The sequence below is a fragment of the Oncorhynchus mykiss genome, chromosome 9, assembly GCF_057628025.1.
Source record: "Oncorhynchus mykiss isolate SJ-2025 chromosome 9, ASM5762802v1, whole genome shotgun sequence".
In the NCBI taxonomy this organism is placed as follows: domain Eukaryota; kingdom Metazoa; phylum Chordata; class Actinopteri; order Salmoniformes; family Salmonidae; genus Oncorhynchus; species Oncorhynchus mykiss.
In genome coordinates, this window is record NC_143030.1 from 22,093,365 (window position 1) to 22,114,790 (window position 21,426).

At 44.9% G+C, this 21,426-nt stretch overlaps 2 protein-coding genes and 1 pseudogene across 4 annotated transcripts; 2 read left to right on the top strand and 1 right to left on the bottom strand.

Moving 5' to 3' along the window:
* Positions 1-1,530: 1,530 nt before the first annotated feature.
* On the top strand, positions 1,531-7,238 carry LOC110531669 (cornifelin homolog B). Of its 3 annotated transcripts, none has more exons than XM_021614988.3 (4): positions 1,547-1,684; positions 3,126-3,242; positions 3,676-3,830; positions 6,317-7,238. In XM_021614988.3, exons 1-4 carry the CDS (start codon positions 1,612-1,614, stop codon positions 6,437-6,439), a joined length of 468 nt encoding a protein of 155 aa, XP_021470663.1. In that variant the 5' UTR covers positions 1,547-1,611; the 3' UTR covers positions 6,440-7,238. The 3 variants fall into 3 exon arrangements, with proteins under 3 accessions (XP_090039854.1, XP_021470663.1, XP_021470664.1); XM_021614989.3 differs by having other exon boundaries at positions 1,591-1,684; positions 3,129-3,242; XM_090183728.1 differs by lacking the exon at positions 3,126-3,242 and having other exon boundaries at positions 1,531-1,684.
* Positions 7,239-7,378: 140 nt separating this feature from the next.
* LOC110531668 (cornifelin homolog) lies at positions 7,379-12,331 on the top strand. Its single transcript, XM_021614987.3, has 4 exons — positions 7,379-7,461; positions 7,905-8,074; positions 9,989-10,173; positions 11,212-12,331. The coding sequence occupies exons 2-4, from the start codon at positions 7,945-7,947 to the stop codon at positions 11,437-11,439; spliced, it is 543 nt and encodes a 180-aa protein (XP_021470662.1). The 5' UTR covers positions 7,379-7,461; positions 7,905-7,944; the 3' UTR covers positions 11,440-12,331.
* An 85-nt stretch (positions 12,332-12,416) lies between these two features.
* Positions 12,417-20,452, bottom strand: LOC110532946 (UDP-glucuronosyltransferase 2B31-like; annotated as a pseudogene).
* Positions 20,453-21,426: the final 974 nt, after the last annotated feature.

Sequence of the window (21,426 nt, forward strand, 5' to 3'; positions counted from 1 at the left end):
GAAAATGTTTCTATGTCAAACGGTTTTGTTACATTTCAGTCTTCTGTGATGTATATAAAGTGTCATATTGGGATGCAAACTCAAATTGAAATACATTTCAACTCTCTATCTGACATGATACAGGTGTCTGCTTCTTTGTAAAGCCCCTAACCATGTGTGTTAGGTGTATACCTTTGCTTCAAAGTAGATTTGTTTAAGATGACCAAGGAACACTCTGTCACCCTGATTTAGCACACTGCTGTATTAAAGTAGCTGGAAACAATCATGTTGATGCTGACAACTGGTCTTTCCAGTCTGGGTAAATAAACAGAGAGGGTAATTTCCACTGCTGCTTCTCTTTGTATTCATTCTGCACAACATGCACACAATGGAGTTACCTAAATTATTGCTACAACAACAATTGTCTCTCAGTGACTCTTTTAAAGTCACTTTGGGTGTGATGAGGTGGAGGTGGAATGCAGTCAGTCGATGTTCTACTATCTCTCAGGTTTATGTTTTAGAGGTTGAGATGACCTCCTTCAACCAACTAACCCAGATTCCAGGAAACATGAAAGGAATTGAGTCATTGTCTATCTTTTTGTGAAAAATTACACTGGTCATTCAAAAAATGTATTAAGTTAAAATAGACCTCACTTTAGATTATCCCACACAAAAATACTTAACTAATGATTACTAAATGGTCTATAATGACCTATATTAAGCATGTTATGAATTATCTTATTAATCATTAGTGCAAACTTTAAAAATGGTTTATACATGTGTTAATAACTAGCTTACTAACATTTACAAATGTAGGAGTAAAGATTAATGAAGATTACGAATCAACTATTTACTAACCCATTATAAATACTTAATAATTATGAATCATGGTTCTTATTGGTGTTATTATAAAGCGCTACCAGACACATTTCTTCAATATTTTAATTGTTAAACATTTTTTGGCCCCAGACTTTTGCAAGAAGTGGGACAGCCAAGCTTAGTACTGATCTGTTTGCGTACAGTATAGCACATTATTTTTAGGTGATTCTAGAGCAGAGTTGTTCCTGGAGAACTACTCTCTGTAGGTTTTTGCTCCAACCCGCAGTTGTTACTAACCTCATGCAGCTGATCAACTAGCTAATTATTAGAATCAGGTGTGGTAGACTAGGGTTGGAGTGAAAACCTACAGGACTGTACCTCTCCAGGAACAGGGTTGGAGAGCCCTGTTCTAGAGAAACAGTAGCACTACAAGCTTTTTGGAAGAATCTTGATAAACTACAATGCTAACATACCTTCATATCTTCAATGCTACCAGATATCATAATTTAAAATAACTTGCATGGTTTGCAAGGTTTGTCAAGCTTAACTTGTTTGGACACAAAAAAGGCTTGATGATAATGATTAGGGCCCTGACGTTTTCCTGACCAAATGACCTGACCAGGAGAAACTATGCATACAACAGTAAATTACAGTGCCCCAGAATTTCGAGTTTGTCGTGGTCGGGTCAGTCTTTTGAGGTGTGTCTGACAGTCTCAACTATTTAGTCAAACTGGATGGACTAGTCAATGGGTGAACCAGTAAGCCATTGCCAAGTGTGTGTGTGCGCGTGTGCGTGTTGAGCCTTTCCTACATATGCCACACTTCTTGCTTGGTTTCAGTCACTCAGCATTCCTCTTCACCATCCTCTTCTCTGAAGCTAACTCAGGTAAGACTATGTCTATGAGCAAAGACCAGGGAACTTAGTCCCTCTATATGGAAAATCAATATTTGTGAAAATATGAAATATCTTTTGGCTATATTTTATATTTCAAATGTATTTTGAAGTATAAAAAATTGGCCAAACGTTTATTGAATATTTACACATATATTAAAATATGTATTTATTTTCTGTATGTCATAAGGAATGAAAGGGAAAGGGAAAGGGGAATCACATACTGCTGAATGTAATGATAATTTACGAGCCTGGTCTCACTAGATGTAACACAGTAAACATAAATCATGGACTCTCAAATTAGAATATGTTACGTATAGTATGGTTACATAAGACAGAGGGTTACTTGTAGGGTGGTTGGTCATGGTTAGTGAGCGCATAATCCAAACATCTAGGAACCCCAAAGGGTGAGGGTTCGAATCTCATCACAACTTCAGCGCTTTAGCGGATAAGTAACTACTTACTACTTTTTAGCTACTTTGCAACTACTTAGCATGTTAGCTAACCCTAATCCTAACCTTAACCCTTTAACCTATCTCATAACTCTTTAATTTAACCCTAATCTTAACCCTAACTCTAAACTTAACCTTAACCCAAAGCCTAGCTAACATTAGCCACCTAGCTAACATTAGTGTTAGCCCCCTAGCCACCTAGCTAATGTTAGCCACAACAAATTGGAATTCTTAACATATCATGTTTTGCAAATTCGTAACATACTGTACAAATTGGAATTCGTAACATATTGTACAAATTGTCATTCGTAACATACACTCTCAAAACAAATCTAGAACCTAAAAGGGTTCCCCCGGCTGTCCCCATAGGAGAACTCTTTGAAGAACCCTTTTAGGTTACAGGTAGAACCCTTTTAGGTTCAATGTAGAACCCTTTTAGGTTCAATGTAAAACTCTTTCCACTGAGGGTTCTACATGGAACTCAAAAATAGTTCTACCAGGAACCAAAAAGGGGTCTCCTATGGGGACAGCTGAAGAACCCTTTTTGAACCTTTTTTCTATGAGTATATAATGTGAAATGGGTGACGGACATCCACAAATGAATACATACCATACCATACGAAATGTAACATGTCATACTAATTGGAGTGTTATGGATTTACAGTTTTACTCTATTACGTCTACCCCTGAGTCCAGGTTGAATTTACAGTTTGAGTTGGACTATGACTCCTTCTAGCTCATGTTCAGAGGAGCAGTTGTAAAGCCTGGGGACAACTAAGCTCTAAACACTAGGCTTCTCTGTACAGCATACAGCATTTTGAATAATTTCAACTCATTTTGAAGAATTTCACAAACTATCTTGAGAACTAGTTCTGGTGCCATTATTATTAAGCATGAAACATCGCCCTATTTGCTGGTGGGGTGACTTCTGTAAAAAAAATACATATATACATATATATTATTTTTTAAATAAATCCTCACAGAAGACGCCACCATGGCAAACACGATGGTCATCCAGCAGCCCAAGCCCTTTGTTCAGGCCATTACCTCAAACCAATGGAGCTCCGAAATCTGTGACTGCACCAAGGATATGTCTTCTTGTAAGTGTGTGTGTTTGTGTGTGCGTACGAGCATGTTTGTGTGTGTACATATATTGATCGTATTTAAACAAGGCCTCTGTTACTGCTCAACTCCATTCAATGGGGGGCAAACTGGTTTCAATCAACAACATAACACATTAGTTTAGAGTTTGAGCTCCCGAGTGGCGCAGCGGTCTAAGACACTACGGTCTAAGATACTGCATCTCAGTGCAAGAGGTGTCACTGCAGTACCTGGTTTGAATCCAGGCTGCATCACATCCGGCTGTGATTGGGAGTCCCATAAGGTGGTGCACAATTGGCCCAGTGTTGGCCGGGGTAGTCATTGTAAATAAGAATTTGTTCTTAATTAACTGACTTGCCTGAATAAATAAATGTCAATAAAAAATTAACCCATGGGTAAATCACTGTCATTTCTTGTCCTCTCTCTTTATAGGTTGCTTAGCATTCTGGTGCTTCCCCTGCTTTGCCTGTATAACGGCGAGGGAGGCTGGGGAGTGCCTGTGTCTGCCCCTGCTAGACGGCTTTGGCCTTATCCCCCCCGCCACCATGTCCCTGAGGGTGGGGATCCGCCAGCGCTACGGCATCGAGGTAAGGACACACAGAACGCCATGACCTTGTCTAGAGTCATGACGTTTGGTTTTCTCATTGTTTACTGTTAGCACAAATCAAATCAAAGCAAATACACCGCCGAATACAACAGGTACCTTACAGGGAAATGCTTACTTACAGGCTCTAACCAACCGTGCAAAAAAAGGTATTATGTGAACAATAGGTAAGTAAAGTAATAAAAACAACAGTAAAAAGAGAGTGAAAAATAACAGTAGCGAGCAGAGGTGGGACCAAGTCATTGTTTTACAAGTCACAAGTAAGTCTTAAGTCTCAGCACTCAAGTCCCAAGTCAAGTCTCAAGTCACGACAGGGAAGTTCAAGTAAAGTCTCAAGTCAAGTCTGAAGTCCTAAACCTTAAGTTTCGAGTCCTAAACAAGTCATAATGTGCTCTTCACCAAATGTAATACCAAGAGTAATAGTTAGTATATTACATTTACGCAAATCATAAATGCTTTTAAAAATATGCATATATTTATTACCTTTCCCAATAAACGTTATATTTCCATGGAAATACATTGGTAGACATGAGAAAGACCCCCCCCCCAACAATAGTTATCGACTATCAAGAATCGCTATGGGGCACAGTAGACTTGTGCACAATCGCCCAACCTTAACACACACACACACACTTTCTCTCTCTCTCTCTCCCTCTCTCTCTCTCTCTCTCTCTCTCTCTGTGTGGTTACAGTAGGCTAACGTATGTCAATGGTTTTAGGAACAGCAGTAACATCAGGCAGGATCTAGGCTACCAACTGCCTAGCTAGTTGTAGCTCAATCTTGGGTGCAATGATCACGTTCCCGCACTGACTGACTGTGTGGAGGCTCATTGATTTAACGTTACGTTATCCTACATGATACACCAGTAAAGTAATAAAATATATAGCTGTCGGCTATATTAGCCATGACTTACCATTCTTTGTGCAGCTTCAAATGTCGAACAAAGTTGGAAATTGTTGCGCCTCCTTCTGTAATTTCCTTCCTGCATGTTGTGCAAGTTGCAATCCGTTTTTTGTTGATACAGTGTAGTTTTTCTATCCGAAAATAATCATTTTGGGTATCATCTCTCCAAGGGCTCCATCTGAATTCACCTACCAACTTTCCTCTGCACTGCCACGCACAACTTTTTCTCAGCTGGCACAACTTGATTGGCTGCTGTCCGATTCAAACTGTAATCCGTTAAATGAAGAGTTGATGCGCTGCACACTTTTTTTAATAGCATCATTTTTTATATTTGGGCTTGGGGAGGGTATCAAGTCAGGTTGAATCATAAGGCTCAAGTCCAAGTCAAGTCACGAGTCATTGGTGTTAAAGTCAAAGTCGAGTTGCAAGTCAGCATATTTGTGACTCGAGTCTGACTCGAGTTCAAGTCATGTGACTCGAATCCACACCTCAGGTAACGAAGCTATAACATTAGCGAGGCTACATACAGGCACCGGTTAGTCAGGCTGATTGAAGTAGTATGTACATGTAGATATGGTGAAAGTGACTATGCATATATGATGAACTGAGAGTAGCGGTAGTGTAAAAGAGGGGTTGGCGGGTGGTGGGTGGTGGGACACAATGCAGATAGCCCGGTTAGCCAATGTGCCGGAGCACTGGTTGGTCGGGCCAATTGAGGTAGTATGTACATGGGATGTATAGAAGAACACGAGTCATAAGGCTTGGCATGCCTTATGTCTAGAGTTTTTTCTGATCACAGGATCTGACCAGGAAAAACTCTGGGCTTTATAGTTCTAGGCCATAATTATTGTTGAAGATGTTGTATTATTTAAACATTTTGTGAAAATAATGCATATGAATACAATGTCCATACAAATGATCACCCAGTTCCTTTGACTGTACATGTGAAAGTGTTATATCTCAAAATAGTGTACAACTATCAGTCCCTCCTTCTCTCAAGTAATTCATGATCAAATCAAATCAAATTGTATTTGTCACATGCACCGAATACAACAGGTGTAGTAGACCTTACATTGAAATGCTTACTTACAAGCCCTTAACCAACAATGCAGTTTTAAGAAAAATACCTTAAAATAAAGAAGAAATATAAGTAACAATGTTCACCTCACCTTCTAATCTGATCTCAGAACTTTCCTAACCAGTTCCATTGACCTAAGTTTCAGGAGTACCTGTGGCCCAGACCATGCCCACATTTTTTTTTTGAGTACTCAAACTCTGTTTCAATACCTGCATACTGAGGGAGTTGCCTGTGTACCAGTCTGTCTGTGTTAACATTCCTCTCCTTGCCAATCCTAGTCATGCCAATCAATGAGTTGTAATGATAGAACAAACTGATCCGGGACCAGGCTACTCAGGGATTAATGCATAATGTTCTGAAGATGGCACAGTGCTGAACTCCGATCAGACAGTCTATGTCCGCTAATTGATTAATTGATTCATGTAGTCAATGTTAACTGATCCTAGATCAGGTGTAATGTGATGTATCTCTGTCTCCTCCCTAAAAGGGCACCATGTGTAATGACTGTGTCTATTCATTCTTCTGCGGGCCCTGCACCTGGTGTCAAATGTCAAGAGAGATGAAGACCCGCCTCCAACCAGTCACTCTCATCAACCCACATGCAAGATAAGGACAGACCTCGTTCTTCCTCATCCTCTTCTTCGTCATCCTGCATCATCATCATCATATATCCCTCCTCTTCATCCTCTTCCTCCTCTACCTTCATCATAGTAATTAGACTAATAATAATCAACATCATCATCATTAGACTCGTGTTAATGGAATAGTAACAATACCAAGCCTGTACTTTCTACTACAGGAAGCTGCTGATGGGAGGACGGCTCATAATAATGTCCGGAAAGGAGCAAATGGTGTATTTAATACCATCCCATTAATTCCGCTCCAGCCATTACTACGGGCCCGTCCTCCACAATTAAAGGGCCACCAATCTCCCGTGCTTTCTATCCTCTGTTGACTCTTCTATCACCGACCACTGTCACCAAACTCATCACCATTGAACGTCACACACGTGAACACCTGTACTTTGAGCCACCCAAAACTGTTCTCCATTCAGTTTCAAGCAGGTCTGCAATAGTGTCCTGTTCTTAGGTTGTTCACGTTCACTTCCACCCGGCTGACAGCTGAAATAGTTTACTGTGTATCTGTAAAGGCCCTTTAGATTTTCTGGGGTGTGTGAAAGATGAATGAATATGTGTGTATAAACACATTTCCAAAACCCTTTTGAAAACTGGACCTTTTTATCTACCACTATGCGAAATGTACAAAACACGTCCAAATGTATTGTAGAAACATATGAGAGAAATAGGTGTGACACATTTCCAAACAACAAAACATACATTTATACTGCAAACATGAAAGATATATCTGAATGTATCTTAATTAATGGTGAATAAATGATTAAAAGATGAGTGCCTGTCCTGTCTCTGTGACGTTAATACAGAGGATACTGTATGTCACTGATCTTTAGTGAAGGTGTTGAATCTTATGCAAACCACACACATGCAAATAGTGACTGTTCTACAATTTAGTTCCTGAATGATTTTTAGTTCCTGAATGATTTTTAAGGCCACCTCTGGTCCGGAGATACCTATCACAAACCTGGATACATCCAGGCAGAGCTGTCCATTTCAGGTGAGTATATTTTATTAAGAGTCATAATTCAATAAAACAGGACTTAGATTGAACACACCCCACTACTAGAATTATAGGCTGCAATGATTTGTATTTGATGGGGAGACTTATACGTAGACTACATAGACTTATACGTTTTAACATCAGATTAATGGTGAATACTCTATAGACTACAGTTTGAAAATAAACAGTACCAGTAGTGCACACAGTAGCCTATTGGTTTGTTAAGTGATGATTGAAGGGGCTCCACTTGTAAGACGTGAATTAGCCACTTAGAATAGAAGGAAGTGCAGAGCTATTAAAGCGCATTTTGAAGCCAGGTGAAAGATGTGTGTGTGTGGGGGGGGGGGGGGGGATATTTCATATTTGACTTCAGCAAGTTGGCATTGGGGGGGCAGGAAAAAGTAACAATCCATTGATGTTTGTTGTTGCTTTTTGTTCAGGTTCTTTGTCCTTAGTCGAGTGGCCAGCCGGCCAGTCACCATGGCAACGAGTGTGATAATCAACAACCAACAATCTCAGCCTCCTCAGCCCCAGACACCAGCTTTCATAGCTGTCCACTCTAACCAGTGGAACACTGGCATTTGTGACTGCTTCGACGACTTGCAAGTCTGTGAGTTTGTCTGTCTATTTGTTTGTCCATTTATCCAGTGTCCAGCGAATCATTCACATTTCTCTGCAAAAATGTTGAATTCAGAGTTCACTATTCATTTACATTGTTCACTATTCATTCACATTTACATTGTATTTCGGAATACCTTATTAAAACATTATTTTATAAAAAGCACATAAGTTATACATGACATTGTTCCGTTTTGACTTACGTCGTGCTTGGAATATTTTGAGACATCAATGGAGTATTATAGCCCATACAGTCAGGTCCATAAATATTTGGACATAGTCCAAGTTATTATTACTTTAGCTGTCTACCACAGCATATTGGAGTTCAAATTAAATAATGACTATGAGCTGAAAGTGCATACTTTCAGCTTTAATTTGAGGTATGCATTTAAATCAGGTGAATGGTTTTGTAATTACAGCACTTTTTATTTGTGCCTCCCCCCTTTTTTAATGGACCAAAAGTAATTGGACAATTGGCTGCTCAGCTGTTCCATGGCCAGGTGTGTGTTATTCCCTCATTAGTTCATTTACACGTAAGCAGATAAAAGGTATAGAGTTGTGTGGCATTTGCATTTGGAATCTGTTGCTGTTAACCCTCAATATGAAGTCCAAAGAGCTGTCACTGCCAGTGAAGCAAGCCATCATTAGGCTGAAAAGCAAAACAAACCCATCATAGAGATAGCAAAAACATTAGGTGTGGCCAAATCAACCATTTGGTACATTCTTTAAAAAAGAAAGAACACACTGGTGAGCTCAGGAACACCAAAAAGACCCGGAAGACCACGGGAAACCACTGTGGTGGATGACAGAATCATTTTTTCCCTAGTGAAGAGAAACCCCTTCAGTTGGCCAGATCCAGAACACCCTTCAGTAGGTAGGCGTATCTGTGTCAAAGTCAACAATTAAGAGAAGACTAGTAAATAGAGGGTTTACCACAAGATGTAAACAATTGGTAAGCATCAAAAACAGGAAGACCAGATTAGAGTTTGTCAACAAACATCTAAAAAAGCCTGTATAGTTCTGGAACAACATCCTATGGACAGATGAGACAAAGATCAACTTGTACCAGAATGATGGGAAGAGAGAAGAGTTATGGAGAAGTGAAGGAACTGCTCATGATCCAAAGCATACCACCTCATCTGTGAAGCATGGTGGAGGGAGTGTTATGGCGTGGCCACGTATGCCTGCCAATGGAACTGGTTCCTTTCTATTTATTGATGATGTGACTGCTGACAAAAGCAGCAGGATGGATTCTGAAGTGGTTAGGGATATATTATCTGCTCAGATTCAGCCAAATGCTTCAAAACTCATTGGATGACACTTCACCGTACAGATGGACAATGACCCGAAGCATATTGTGAAAGTAACGCAATACTTTTTTAAGGCAAAGAAGTGGAATGTTCTGAGATGACCAAGTCAATCACCTGACCTGAATCCAATTAAGCATGCATTTCATTTGCTGAAGGCAAAATTGAAGGCAAAATGCATCAAGTGATGTCTGTCGGTTACAGACTTCAGGCAGTCATTGACTGCAAGGGATTTCCAACCAAGTATTAAAACACACAATTTAATTTATGATTATGTTAGTTTGTCCACTTTTGAGCCCCTAAAATTGGGGGGCTATGTATAAAAATAGTTATAATTCCTACACGGTTCATAAAATTATTTTGACAAAACCATTCAATTAAAGATGAAAGTCTACACTTAAAACAGATCTTGATTGTTTCCTTTCAAATCCATTGTGGTGGCATGCAGAGCCAGAATTATGCAAATTGTGTCACTGTCCAAATACATATGGACCTGACTGACAGCGTTACTAGCCACTAATCAAAGTGAGTGAGATAAGTGTCGTAATCAGTGTTAACAGATCTCTTCCCTGACCTGCGCTTTGCGACCCTATGATCAGGCTGTTTTGCCTTCTGGTGCTTCCCCTATTTCGCCTGCACCACCACCTCAGAGTTCGGAGAGTGTTTCTGTCTCCCCATGCTGGACGGCTTATGTTCCTCCACCCAGCTGGTAGGGGTGCCAACCTGCATTCCTCCTGTGTCCATGTCCATGAGGGTGGCTGTACGTACCCGCTATGGTATTCAGGTGGGTTAATGAATGTCAATCTGAACGCCTGAATAAAGAAACTAGACAAGGACGATTGTTAGGGTAGGCCTACAGACTGTGTAAACGTGAGGCAGTACACACAACACAGCAAATCAAAAAACATGTTATTGGTCACATACACGTGTTTAGCAGATGTTATTGCGGGTGTAGCGAAATGCTTGTGTTTCTGGCTCCAAAAGTGCAGTAATATCTAACAAGTAAAATCGAACAATACACACAGATCTAAAGTAAAGGAATGTAATTAACAATATATAAATATTTGGGCCAGCAATGTCGAAGCGGCATAGAGTAAGATACAGAAGAATAGGAAAGAATACAGTATATACATATGAGATGAGTAACGCTAGATATATAAACATTATTAATTAAAGTGGCCAGTGATTTCAGGTCTATTTATATAGGGCAGTCACCTATAATGTGCTAGTCATGGCTTTTTAACAATCTGACCTTGAGATAGAAGCTGTCCCTCGGTCCCCGCTTTGATGCACCTGTACTGACCGTGTCTTCTGGATGATATCGGGGTGAACAGGCAGTGGCTCGGGTGGTTGTTGTACTTGATGATCTTTTTGGCCTTCCTGTGACATCGGGTACTGTAGGTGTCCTGGAGGGCAGGTAGTTTTCCCCTGGTGATGCGTTGGACAGACCACACCACCCTCTGGAGAGCCCTGCGGTTGGGGGTGGTGCAGTTTCCGTACCAGGCGGTGATATAGCCTGACAGGATGCTCTCAATTGTGCATCTGTAAAAGTTTGTGAGGGTTTTAAGTGCCAAGCCAAATTTCTTCAGCCTCCTGAGAGCTTCTGTCCAGTTAATACAACAGCCCGGTAGTCAGTGTAATCATACAGTATCCCAGGTTTGAAACCTCTGCTGATACCTCATTGCAAGTAAAAACAAAATCCTGGGTGGAACATTGCCAGAATCAGGCAGGAATAAGCAAGAAATCCAAGAATCATCCAAACTGGGATTTCTAGAAAAACAGGGAATTTTGGGATCATAACCCTGTCTATATGTGTGTTCAGGGTGGCATGACGGCAGACTGTGTGTACTCCACCTTCTGCAACATCTGCTCCTGGTGCCAGATGGCCAGGGAGATCAAGAGACGCAAACAGACCTTCACCGTCATCAACGCCCAGCCCACCATGCTGCCCGGTCAGCCCATGTTGATGGCCTCCCAGCCTGGGGTCATCACATCTCAGCCTATGATCACCTCTGCCCCTCAGGCCATCTTGAGCACTAGATTCATGTAACCTTTGACCCAAGACACAGAAACCACACTGGGTTAGCCACGCCCTCTGGTGGTGATTTCATAGAGGTGATGTAATGGAGGTGATGCACAATGTATAAGACTTGAGGCACTGGAATTCATGTAAAATCTTGCACAATTCCAGCATTTACTGTACATAAGGATAGCTGTGAAATGTAAGTATCTACTATTTTAACTATGTCAATCACCCAATGCAGATTGTTATGTAATAATGAACATTTGGTGGGTGCCTATATTTGTCCTATTTCATATGTGCAAGTGTGTATTGTATGCATGTGTGAATTGGAAATGTATTTTTTCCATATCCCAACTCCCCCTGAGACACCCTCTGAGAGTGGGGTCACGGCCAGGGTCTGCCATTATCAACGGCGACCCTGGAGCATTTAGGATGAAGTGCCTTGCTCAAGGACACATCGATTCACACAATGTGACGTAAGTAAGCCTTCTGTTACCTTGAGAGCCAGACAGTTATTAATGTCTGTGGATAAGGCCAGTATCAGAGGGAGAGAGAGAAGGAGTGAGAGAGGGAGAGGGAGAGTAAGAGAGAGAGAGAGAGGGGAAGGCTGTAGCCCTCTCTGATAGGACTGTGCTAACAGTCACAGTGACTCATGTTCATCATTAAATGTTTATTTTTATACTGCTGTGACCTCCCTCCCTCTGACTTTCCAAAACAGTAAAGGACGTTACTGTACTTCAGGGAAGAGTGGAGTCCATCTCTAATGTCATGGATGTAATGTTGAATATGTTACAGTATGGTCCTACTGCATTTAAAAATTAAAACATCATCTATACAAAGATAATGTTAATGTGTAATGTTGCTTTGCCTGAAACGTGTATATTCTCAGTTAAACTCAATAAACATTTATCGAAAACAAGGATTTTCCAGTCTGCTTATGAAAATGTTACAATATAAACAATTTGGCAATATATTACGCATCAAGAAACTGTCAGTTAACAAGCTCACTCCAGCTTGGTCTTTCTCCTGGAGCTCTTGCAGCACAGTCTGCTGCAGACAGAAACTGAGGCCCAGAGAGAGGCCCCGCTGAGGGCCAGGAGCAGCGTCGCCACATCCAAGCTGTGGTTGGAGTACCAGGACATGCTGTAGGCTTCGGTGTGCAGGTGGGACAACGTTCCTCATCACGTAATCAAACCAGAAAGTGGTGCTGGCGAGAGGGGACAAGGGCGTGTTGCGGTACAGGCCAAATATCTTCTGCATTCTGTGGCAGTAGGAGGGATTCTCCAGGACGTCCCTTAGGACCTCCAGGAAGTCCACTGTGGTGAGAGTGGCACCCTCCAGACATTGCCAAACTTGTCAAAGAGGAGCGGCAGGCCCAGAACAGTTGTAGATGGCCTCTTCCAGGCCATTGGTGCCTCCGTGAGCCACGACGCAGGTTTTGGGTTGGCCCAGGAGGTTGCTCTGGGGGAGCCAGTGTAGCAGCAGGGTGTTGTTCCCCAGGGAAGAGGGTCTTTCTCCCAGGAACCTCCACAACACCGTGTGGGGCAGCAGGACAAAGGCTTGGGCCACCGCCTCGGTCACCTCCTTAGGCAGGGCGGACACCAGCATTCCCACATGACCACCACCCCGTGCTCTGCATGAAGGCCTCCAGGTCAGCAGAGAGCGGCCTGGCCGGACGACACAAGAAGCCCCCCATATAGACCACGTTGGGCATGGTGGGCCACAGGAACTCAAAGACAAAGTCCACCCGCATCAGCCACACGTCTGCTGAACGCTGCATGGAGAGCAAGTCAGGAGCAGAGGGGAAGTGACATTTGAGCAGGTTGGCGTACCGATGGTTAATAAAGAAATATTGCGCCACCACACTATAGACATAATGCAACACATTTCTGGTTCTCTAGAGGAAGTCCATGTGGTCAGAGAGCTCTTTGCCCGACACGGGGACGTAGGACAGTGGCGAGGGGGCAAAGGCGAAGTGACCCTCTCCCGTGTTGATCCAGGGCAGGTTGAAGACCAGAAGCAGACGGAGGTAGTTGGCCAGGAGGATCCCTGTGGGCAGAGCAGGGTGTCAGCACCAGGTCATACTGAGCATCCCAGAGCTGAGCCATGAACGCTGGATCATCTGCGCCAGAACGTCTGCTCTGACGCAGATCTTGTGGCCTGTCGGCTGCATGGATGTGATCTCGTACTGATGGAGGAAGGACCGCAGGAAGGGCGGCAGGGTCCGGATTCCCAGAATCGTTTGCAGCATCTTGTCGTGGAAGTTCTTGTCCACCTCGTCCTCCAGCATGAGGACGGTGATGGAGCTGTAGAGAGGGAACTTCTGGGAGATGTACCAGCTCTTGGCAGAGCGCAGCACGGTGAGGTCGTGATCTCGGGAGTGGAGCTCATGGAGGATGACCTCCATGTTTACCCAGTGGCTGCCATCCACTGGGACCACCAGGATCTTCGTACTGCAGGCGCTACAATGGCAACTATTGCCGGGCGATAGAAGCAGGAAGTAGAGGGCAGCCAAGAAAGGAGATGACACTCATCATCATAGCTGTCTGTGGAGAAGTCATACAACAGATATGGAATTGATTAAGGAGGTGAAATCCAACACAACAAATAAAGAATGTGTGTTAAACAGAGCCAGCTCTGGTGTGACTCATGTTTTGTGTTTTTTTATTTTATTTAACCTTTATTTAACTAGGCAAGTCAGTTATTTACAATGACGGCCTACCGGTGAACAGTGGGTTAACTGCCTTGTTCAGGGGCAGAACGACAGATTTTTACCTTGTCAGCTCAGGGATTCGATCCAGCAACCTTTTGCTCTAACCACCAGGCTACCTGCTCCATGTGAGCTAATGCGAGCTAGTACTTTAGACGAGACTCTACAATACTTATTAAAGTGTGGTAATGCATCAACAAACAAAGTGTTGTATTATTTAATACAACTCAGAAAGCAGGCTACTGAAATACCATTACAGCCCAACTTCACTAAAGTCCATAGTGAACTTTAGTTTAATGAACCTTAATAACACTGCCCTGGTAACAACACAGTTAAGGCAATATGCTCTACAGAGGGGGCATAGTATCATATCGGTCTGCTTGGTCTGCTGGAGCCAGAGGCAGGGGACTGGAGTATTAAGTACTGAAAGGCTTCATGGATCCTGATCCATGACATGGAATATAAAATATAGACTTGCAAAGGTTACATGTGGAACAATGAATATATATATATATCAATCTGAGTTCCCAATCTCCACACATACACACGCTCTGTTCTTTGCAGAGTGCAAGGGTAGTGTTGCAGTACTCTATTTGCATTGACAGAGGTACAGATGGTTTGATACACTGAGTGTACAAAACATTAGGAACACCTTCCTAATATTAGGTTGCACCCAATTTTGCCCTCAGAACAGCCTCAATTCGTTGGGGCATGGACTCTACAAGGTGTCTACAGCGTTCCACAGGGATGCTGGCCCATGTTGACTCCAATGCTTCCCACAGTTGTGTCAAGTTGGTTGGATGTCCTTTGGGTGGTGGACCATGATACACACGGGAAACTGTTAAGGGTGAAAAACCCAGCAGTGTTGCAGTTCTTGACACCGGTGCGCCTGGCAGCTACTACTCACCTTCCAACAGGACAACGACCTTAAGCACAAAGCCAAGACAACGCAGGAGTGTCTGCGGAAGTGGCTGAATATAAATTTGTTTTTGCTTTGTCATTATGGGGTATTGTGTGTAGATTGATGAGGATATATACATTGTTTTATCCATAATGCTGTAATGAAACAAAATGTGTAAAAAGTCAAGGGGTCTGAATTCTTTCCGAATGCACTGTAGGGCCAGAGAACAACACAGACAGTGAAACATGGACAGACAGTGACACATTCAATACCGCCTTGCACACTCTTGCCTGTATCTGTCATGTATTGTCATGTTGTGTCTTGTTTCTGTCCTTTCTCTTCAACCTGTCTCCCTCTGCTGGTCTTGTTAGGTTACCTTTTCTCCCCCTCTTTCCCCCAGCTGTTCCTTGTCTCCTCCTAACTACCTCGTCACCCCTTTTCCCACCTGTTCCCTTTTTCCCTCTGATTAGTCCTCTATATCTCTCTCTGTTTTTGTTCCTGTCTTTGTCGGATTCTTGTTTGTGTTTTTCATGCCTGAACCAGACTATCGTCATGTTTGCTGCAACCTTGTCCTGTCCTGTCGGAATCTGCCGGTCCATCTGAGCCTGCCTATGTTTGGTTATTAAAGAAGCTCTGTTTACGTTAATTCGCTTTTGGGTCCTCATTCACGCACCGTAACAGAAGAATCCGACCAAGAATGGACCCAGCGACTTCGGATCCTCTCCACTCAGCCGTCGAGATCCAGGGAGCGATGCTAGGCAGACACGAGCAGGAATTGTCTGCTGCTCGACATGCCGTTGAGACCCTGGTCACCCAAGTCTCCAACCTCACAGAACAGGTTCACCATCACCGCCTCGATCCACCGGCCACTTCCAGGGCTTTCGAATCTCCGGAGCCCAGAATCAATAACCCGCCGTGTTACTCTGGGGAGCCCACTGAATGCCGCTCGTTCCTCACCCAGTGTGATATTGTGTTTTCTCTCCAGCCCAACACTTACTCCAGGAGCACTGCTCGTGTCGCCTACGTCATATCTCTCCTTACTGGACGGGCTCGTGAGTGGGGCACGGCAATCTGGGAGGCAAGGGCTGAGTGTACTAACCAGTATCAGGACTTTAAGGAGGAGATGATACGGGTTTTTGATCGATCTGTTTTTGGGGAGGAGGCTTCCAGGGCCCTGTCTTCCCTATGTCAAGGTAATCGATCCATAACAGACTACTCTATTGAGTTTCGCACTCTTGCTGCCTCCAGTGGCTGGAACGAGCCGGCTTTGCTCGCTCGTTTTCTGGAGGGTCTCCGCGCAGAGGTAAAGGATGAGATTCTCTCCCGGGAGGTTCCTTCCAGCGTGGATTCCTTGATTGAACTCGCTATTCGCATTGAGCGACGGGTTGATCTTTGTCACCGAGCTCGTGGAAAGGAGCTCGCGTCCTCCGTTGCCCCCCTCTCCGCATCACTACCATCTTCCTCTGCCGGCTCGGGTGCTGAGCCTATGCAGCTGGGAGGTATCCGCATCTCGACTAAGGAGAGGGAACGGAGAATCACCAACCGCCTCTGTCTCTATTGCGGTTCTGCTGGTCATTTTGTCACTTCATGTCCAGTAAAAGCCAGAGCTCATCAGTAAGCGGAGGGCTACTGGTGAGCGCTACTACTCCTGTCTCTCCTTCAAGATCCTGCACTACCTTGTCGGTCCATCTACGCTGGACCGGTTCGTCAGCTTCCTGCAGTGCCTTAATAGACTCTGGGGCGGAGGGCTGTTTTATGGACGAGACCTGGGCTCGGGAACATGACATTCCTCTCAGACAGTTAAGGGGGTCCACGGCCTTGTTCGCCCTGGATGGTAGTCCTCTCCCCAGGATTCAGCGTGAGACGCTACCTTTAACCCTCACTGTTTCTGGTAATCATAGCGAAACCATTTCTTTTTTAATTTTTCGTTCACCTTTTACACCTGTTGTTTTGGGCCATCCCTGGCTAGTTTGTCATAATCCTTCCATTAATTGGTCTAGTAATTCTATCCTCTCCTGGAACGTCTCTTGTCATGTGAAATGTTTAATGTCTGCTATCCCTCCTGTTTCCTCTGTCTCTTCTTCACAGGAGGAGCCTGGTGATTTGACAGGGGTGCCGGAGGAATATCACGATCTGCGCACGGTGTTCAGTCGGTCCAGGGCCACCTCTCTTCCTCCACACCGGTCGTATGATTGTAGTATTGATCTCCTTCCGGGAACCACTCCCCCCCGGGGTAGACTATACTCTCTGTCGGCTCCCGAACGTAAGGCTCTCGAAGATTATTTGTCTGTAGCTCTTGCCGCCGGTACCATAGTCCCCTCCTCCTCTCCCGCCGGAGCGGGGTTTTTTTTTGTTAAGAAGAAGGACGGGTCCCTGCGCCCCTGCATAGATTATCGAGGGCTGAATGACATAACAGTGAAGAATCGTTATCCGCTTCCTCTTGTGTCTTCAGCCTTCGAGATCCTGCAGGGAGCCAGGTTTTTCACTAAGTTGGACCTTCGTAACGCTTACCATCTCGTGCGCATCAGGGAGGGGGACGAGTGGAAGACGGCGTTTAACACTCCGTTAGGGCACTTTGAATACCGGGTTCTTCCTTTCGGCCTCGCTAACGCTCCAGCTGTCTTTCAGGCATTAGTCAATGATGTCCTGAGAGACATGCTGAACATCTTTGTTTTCGTTTACCTTGACGATATCCTGATTTTTTCACCGTCACTCCAGATTCATGTTCAGCACGTTCGACGTGTCCTCCAGCGCCTTTTAGAGAATTGTCTTTTTGTGAAGGCTGAGAAGTGCACTTTTCATGCCTCCTCCGTCACATTTCTCGGTTCTGTTATTTCCGCTGAAGGCATTAAGATGGATCCCGCTAAGGTCCAAGCTGTCATTGATTGGCCCGTCCCTAAGTCACGCGTCGAGCTGCAGCGCTTTCTCGGCTTCGCGAACTTCTATCGTCGTTTCATCCGTAATTTCGGTCAGGTGGCAGCTCCTCTCACAGCCCTTACTTCTGTCAAGACGTGCTTTAAGTGGTCCGTTTCCGCCCAGGGAGCTTTTGATCTCCTCAAGAATCGTTTTACATCCGCACCTATCCTTGTTACACCTGACGTCACTAGACAGTTCGTTGTCGAGGTTGACGCGTCAGAGGTGGGCGTGGGAGCCATTCTTTCTCAGCGCTCCCTCTCTGACGACAAGGTCCACCCTTGCGCGTATTTTTCTCATCGCCTGTCGCCGTCGGAACGTAACTATGATGTGGGAAACCGCGAACTGCTCGCCATCCGCTTAGCCCTAGGCGAATGGCGACAGTGGTTGGAGGGGGCGACCGTTCCTTTTGTCGTTTGGACTGACCATAGGAACCTTGAGTACATCCGTTCTGCCAAACGACTTAATGCGCGTCAGGCGCGCTGGGCGCTGTTTTTCGCTCGTTTCGAGTTCGTGATTTCTTATCGTCCGGGCTCTAAGAACACCAAGCCTGATGCTTTATCTCGTCTCTTCAGTTCTTCAGTAGCCTCCACTGACCCCGAGGGGATTCTCCCTGAGGGGCGTGTTGTCGGGTTGACTGTCTGGGGAATTGAGAGGCAGGTAAAGCAAGCACTCACTCAAACTCCGTCGCCGCGCGCCTGTCCTAGGAACCTTCTTTTCGTTCCCGTTCCTACTCGTCTGGCCGTTCTTCAGTGGGCTCACTCTGCCAAGTTAGCCGGCCACCCTGGCGTTCGGGGTACGCTTGCTTCCATTCGCCAGCGTTTTTGGTGGCCCACCCGGGAGCATGACACGCGTCGCTTCGTGGCTGCTTGTTCGGTCTGCGCGCAGACTAAGTCCGGTAACTCCCCTCCTGCCGGCCGTCTCAGGCCGCTTCCCATTCCCTCTCGACCGTGGTCTCACATCGCCTTAGATTTTGTCACCGGACTGCCTTCGTCAGCGGGGAAGACTGTTATTCTTACGGTTGTCGACAGGTTCTCTAAGGCGGCTCATTTTATTCCCCTTGCTAAGCTTCCTTCTGCTAAAGAGACGGCACAAATCATCATCGAGAATGTTTTCAGAATTCATGGCCTTCCGTCAGACGTCGTTTCGGACAGAGGTCCGCAATTCACGTCTCAATTTTGGAGGGAGTTTTGCCGTTTGATTGGGGCTTCCGTCAGTCTCTCTTCCGGCTTTCACCCCCAGTCTAACGGTCAAGCAGAACGGGCCAATCAGACTATTGGTCGCATCTTACGCAGTCTTTCTTTTCGCAACCCTGCGTCTTGGTCAGAACAACTCCCCTGGGCAGAATACGCCCACAACTCGCTTCCTTCGTCTGCGACCGGGCTATCTCCTTTTCAGAGTAGCCTCGGGTACCAGCCTCCGCTGTTCTCATCTCAGTTCGCCGAGTCCAGCGTCCCCTCCGCTCAGGCCTTTGTCCAACGTTGCGAGCGCACCTGGAAGAGGGTCAGGTCTGCACTTTGCCGTTATAGGGCGCAGACTGTGAGAGCTGCTAATAAGCGTAGAACTAAGAGTCCTAGATATTGTCGCGGTCAGAGAGTTTGGCTCTCCACTCAGAACCTTCCCCTTAAGACCGCTTCTCGCAAGTTGACCCCGCGGTTCATTGGTCCGTTCCGTATTTCTCAAATCATTAACCCTGTCGCAGTGCAACTTCTTCTGCCGCGATATCTTCGTCGCGTCCACCCGGTCTTCCATGTCTCCTGTGTCAAGCCCGTTCTTCGCGCCCCCGCTCGTCTTCCCCCCCCCCCCCCCCCCATCCTTGTCGAGGGCGCACCCATCTACAGGGTCCGTAGGATTTTGGACATGCGTCCTCGGGGCCGTGGTCATCAGTACCTAGTAGATTGGGAGGGGTACGGTCCTGAGGAGAGGAGTTGGGTTCCCTCTCGGGACGTGCTGGACCGTGCGCTGATCGATGATTTCCTCCGTTGCCGCCAGGCTTCCTCCTCGAGTGCGCCAGGAGGCGCTCGGTGAGTGGGGGGGTACTGTCATGTATTGTCATGTTGTGTCTTGTTTCTGTCCTTTCTCTTCACCCTGTCTCCCTCTGCTGGTCTTGTTAGGTTACCTTTTCTCCCCCTCTTTCCCCCAGCTGTTCCTTGTCTCCTCCTAACTACCTCGTCACCCCTTTTCCCACCTGTTCCCTTTTTCCCTCTGATTAGTCCTCTATATCTCTCTCTGTTTTTGTTCCTGTCTTTGTCGGATTCTTGTTTGTGTTTTTCATGCCTGAACCAGACTATCGTCATGTTTGCTGCAACCTTGTCCTGTCCTGTCGGAATCTGCCGGTCCATCTGAGCCTGCCTATGTTTGGTTATTAAAGAAGCTCTGTTTACGTTAATTCGCTTTTGGGTCCTCATTCACGCACCGTAACAGTATCTAGCTGATCTAGAGTGAAATCATTCGTCCAACAGTTGCAAACAAGTGTATCTATTGGACAAATTATGGTATGTTTACCCCCGTTTCATTTCGTTTGCTTCCGTTTAAGAAATGTTTTTCAACAGGATCGGCAGAATGAATACACCCCTGATCACTTGCCTGCATCTAGCTGATCTAGGGTGAAATCATTCGTCCAACAGTTGCAAACAAGTGTATCTATTGGACAAATTATGGTATGTTTATCCCCGTTTCGTTCCGTTTGCTTCCGTTTAAGAAACGTTTTTCAACAGGATCGGCGGAATGAATACACCCCTCATCACAAGTAAACACAGTTCACTTTCATAGCAGCCACGTTGTATTCCTTCTCGCATCAATGCGCTCTCCTCTTCTCACCTTTTCCCTTCGCTTGTGGATTTCAATGCACATCACACCAGCTGTATGTGACCAAGCGGAAAAACATTTCCAAGCCAAACCATATCATAACTGCTACACACATCCTACACCAATGTCACCATATTAGCTGAAGTAACATCATAGTCAACATTCATAGTCAACATATCTAATAGAACTTACACGTTAGTAAACCCACTACAATCACCTAGTAACGTTAGTGTACAGTCAGTAATCTACTCAGTAAGCAGTTTAGCAGTTACACTGGCAGGCCCTGGTGGCAATAAATTTGTCAAACCAAAAGCTTACTTACTTGGAAGAGTTCTAGTGTTGTGTTGGATAGTCATAGTCAGCTAGCTAACATAGCATCCCTCTGTTTGAGCCGGGTGTTTGAGTAGCCTAAACTAGCTAGCTAGCTGCATTTGCTAGCTAAGTACGTGTTAAGTGAAAGTGAAAACATTTTTGAATACATTTATTTGTTCAAAACTGTTAAACCATTGTCTTTCTCTCTCTTTGAGTCAACTACTCAGTTCATGTCAGTTCATGCTGCAAGAGCTCTGTTAGGTTGGAGGATGTCTCCAGAAGTTGTCATATGGAGGGGGGTGAGAACCATGAGCCTCCTAGGTTTTGTATTGAAGTCAATGTACCCAGAGGAGGACGGAAGCTAGCTGTT

Bases quoted from the DNA above. Each gene is read 5' to 3' on its own strand.
- LOC110531669 (XM_021614988.3), top strand. From the start codon at position 1,612: ATGCCACACTTCTTGCTTGGTTTCAGTCACTCAGCATTCCTCTTCACC. The intron at 1,685-3,125 runs GTAAGACTATGT...AAATCCTCACAG, and splicing joins CTTCTCTGAAGCTAACTCAG to AAGACGCCACCATGGCAAAC. The intron at 3,831-6,316 runs GTAAGGACACAC...CCTCCCTAAAAG, and splicing joins GCCAGCGCTACGGCATCGAG to GGCACCATGTGTAATGACTG.
- LOC110531668 (XM_021614987.3), top strand. From the start codon at position 7,945: ATGGCAACGAGTGTGATAATCAACAACCAACAATCTCAGCCTCCTCAG. The intron at 8,075-9,988 runs GTGAGTTTGTCT...CCCTATGATCAG, and splicing joins CTTCGACGACTTGCAAGTCT to GCTGTTTTGCCTTCTGGTGC. The intron at 10,174-11,211 runs GTGGGTTAATGA...ATGTGTGTTCAG, and splicing joins GTACCCGCTATGGTATTCAG to GGTGGCATGACGGCAGACTG.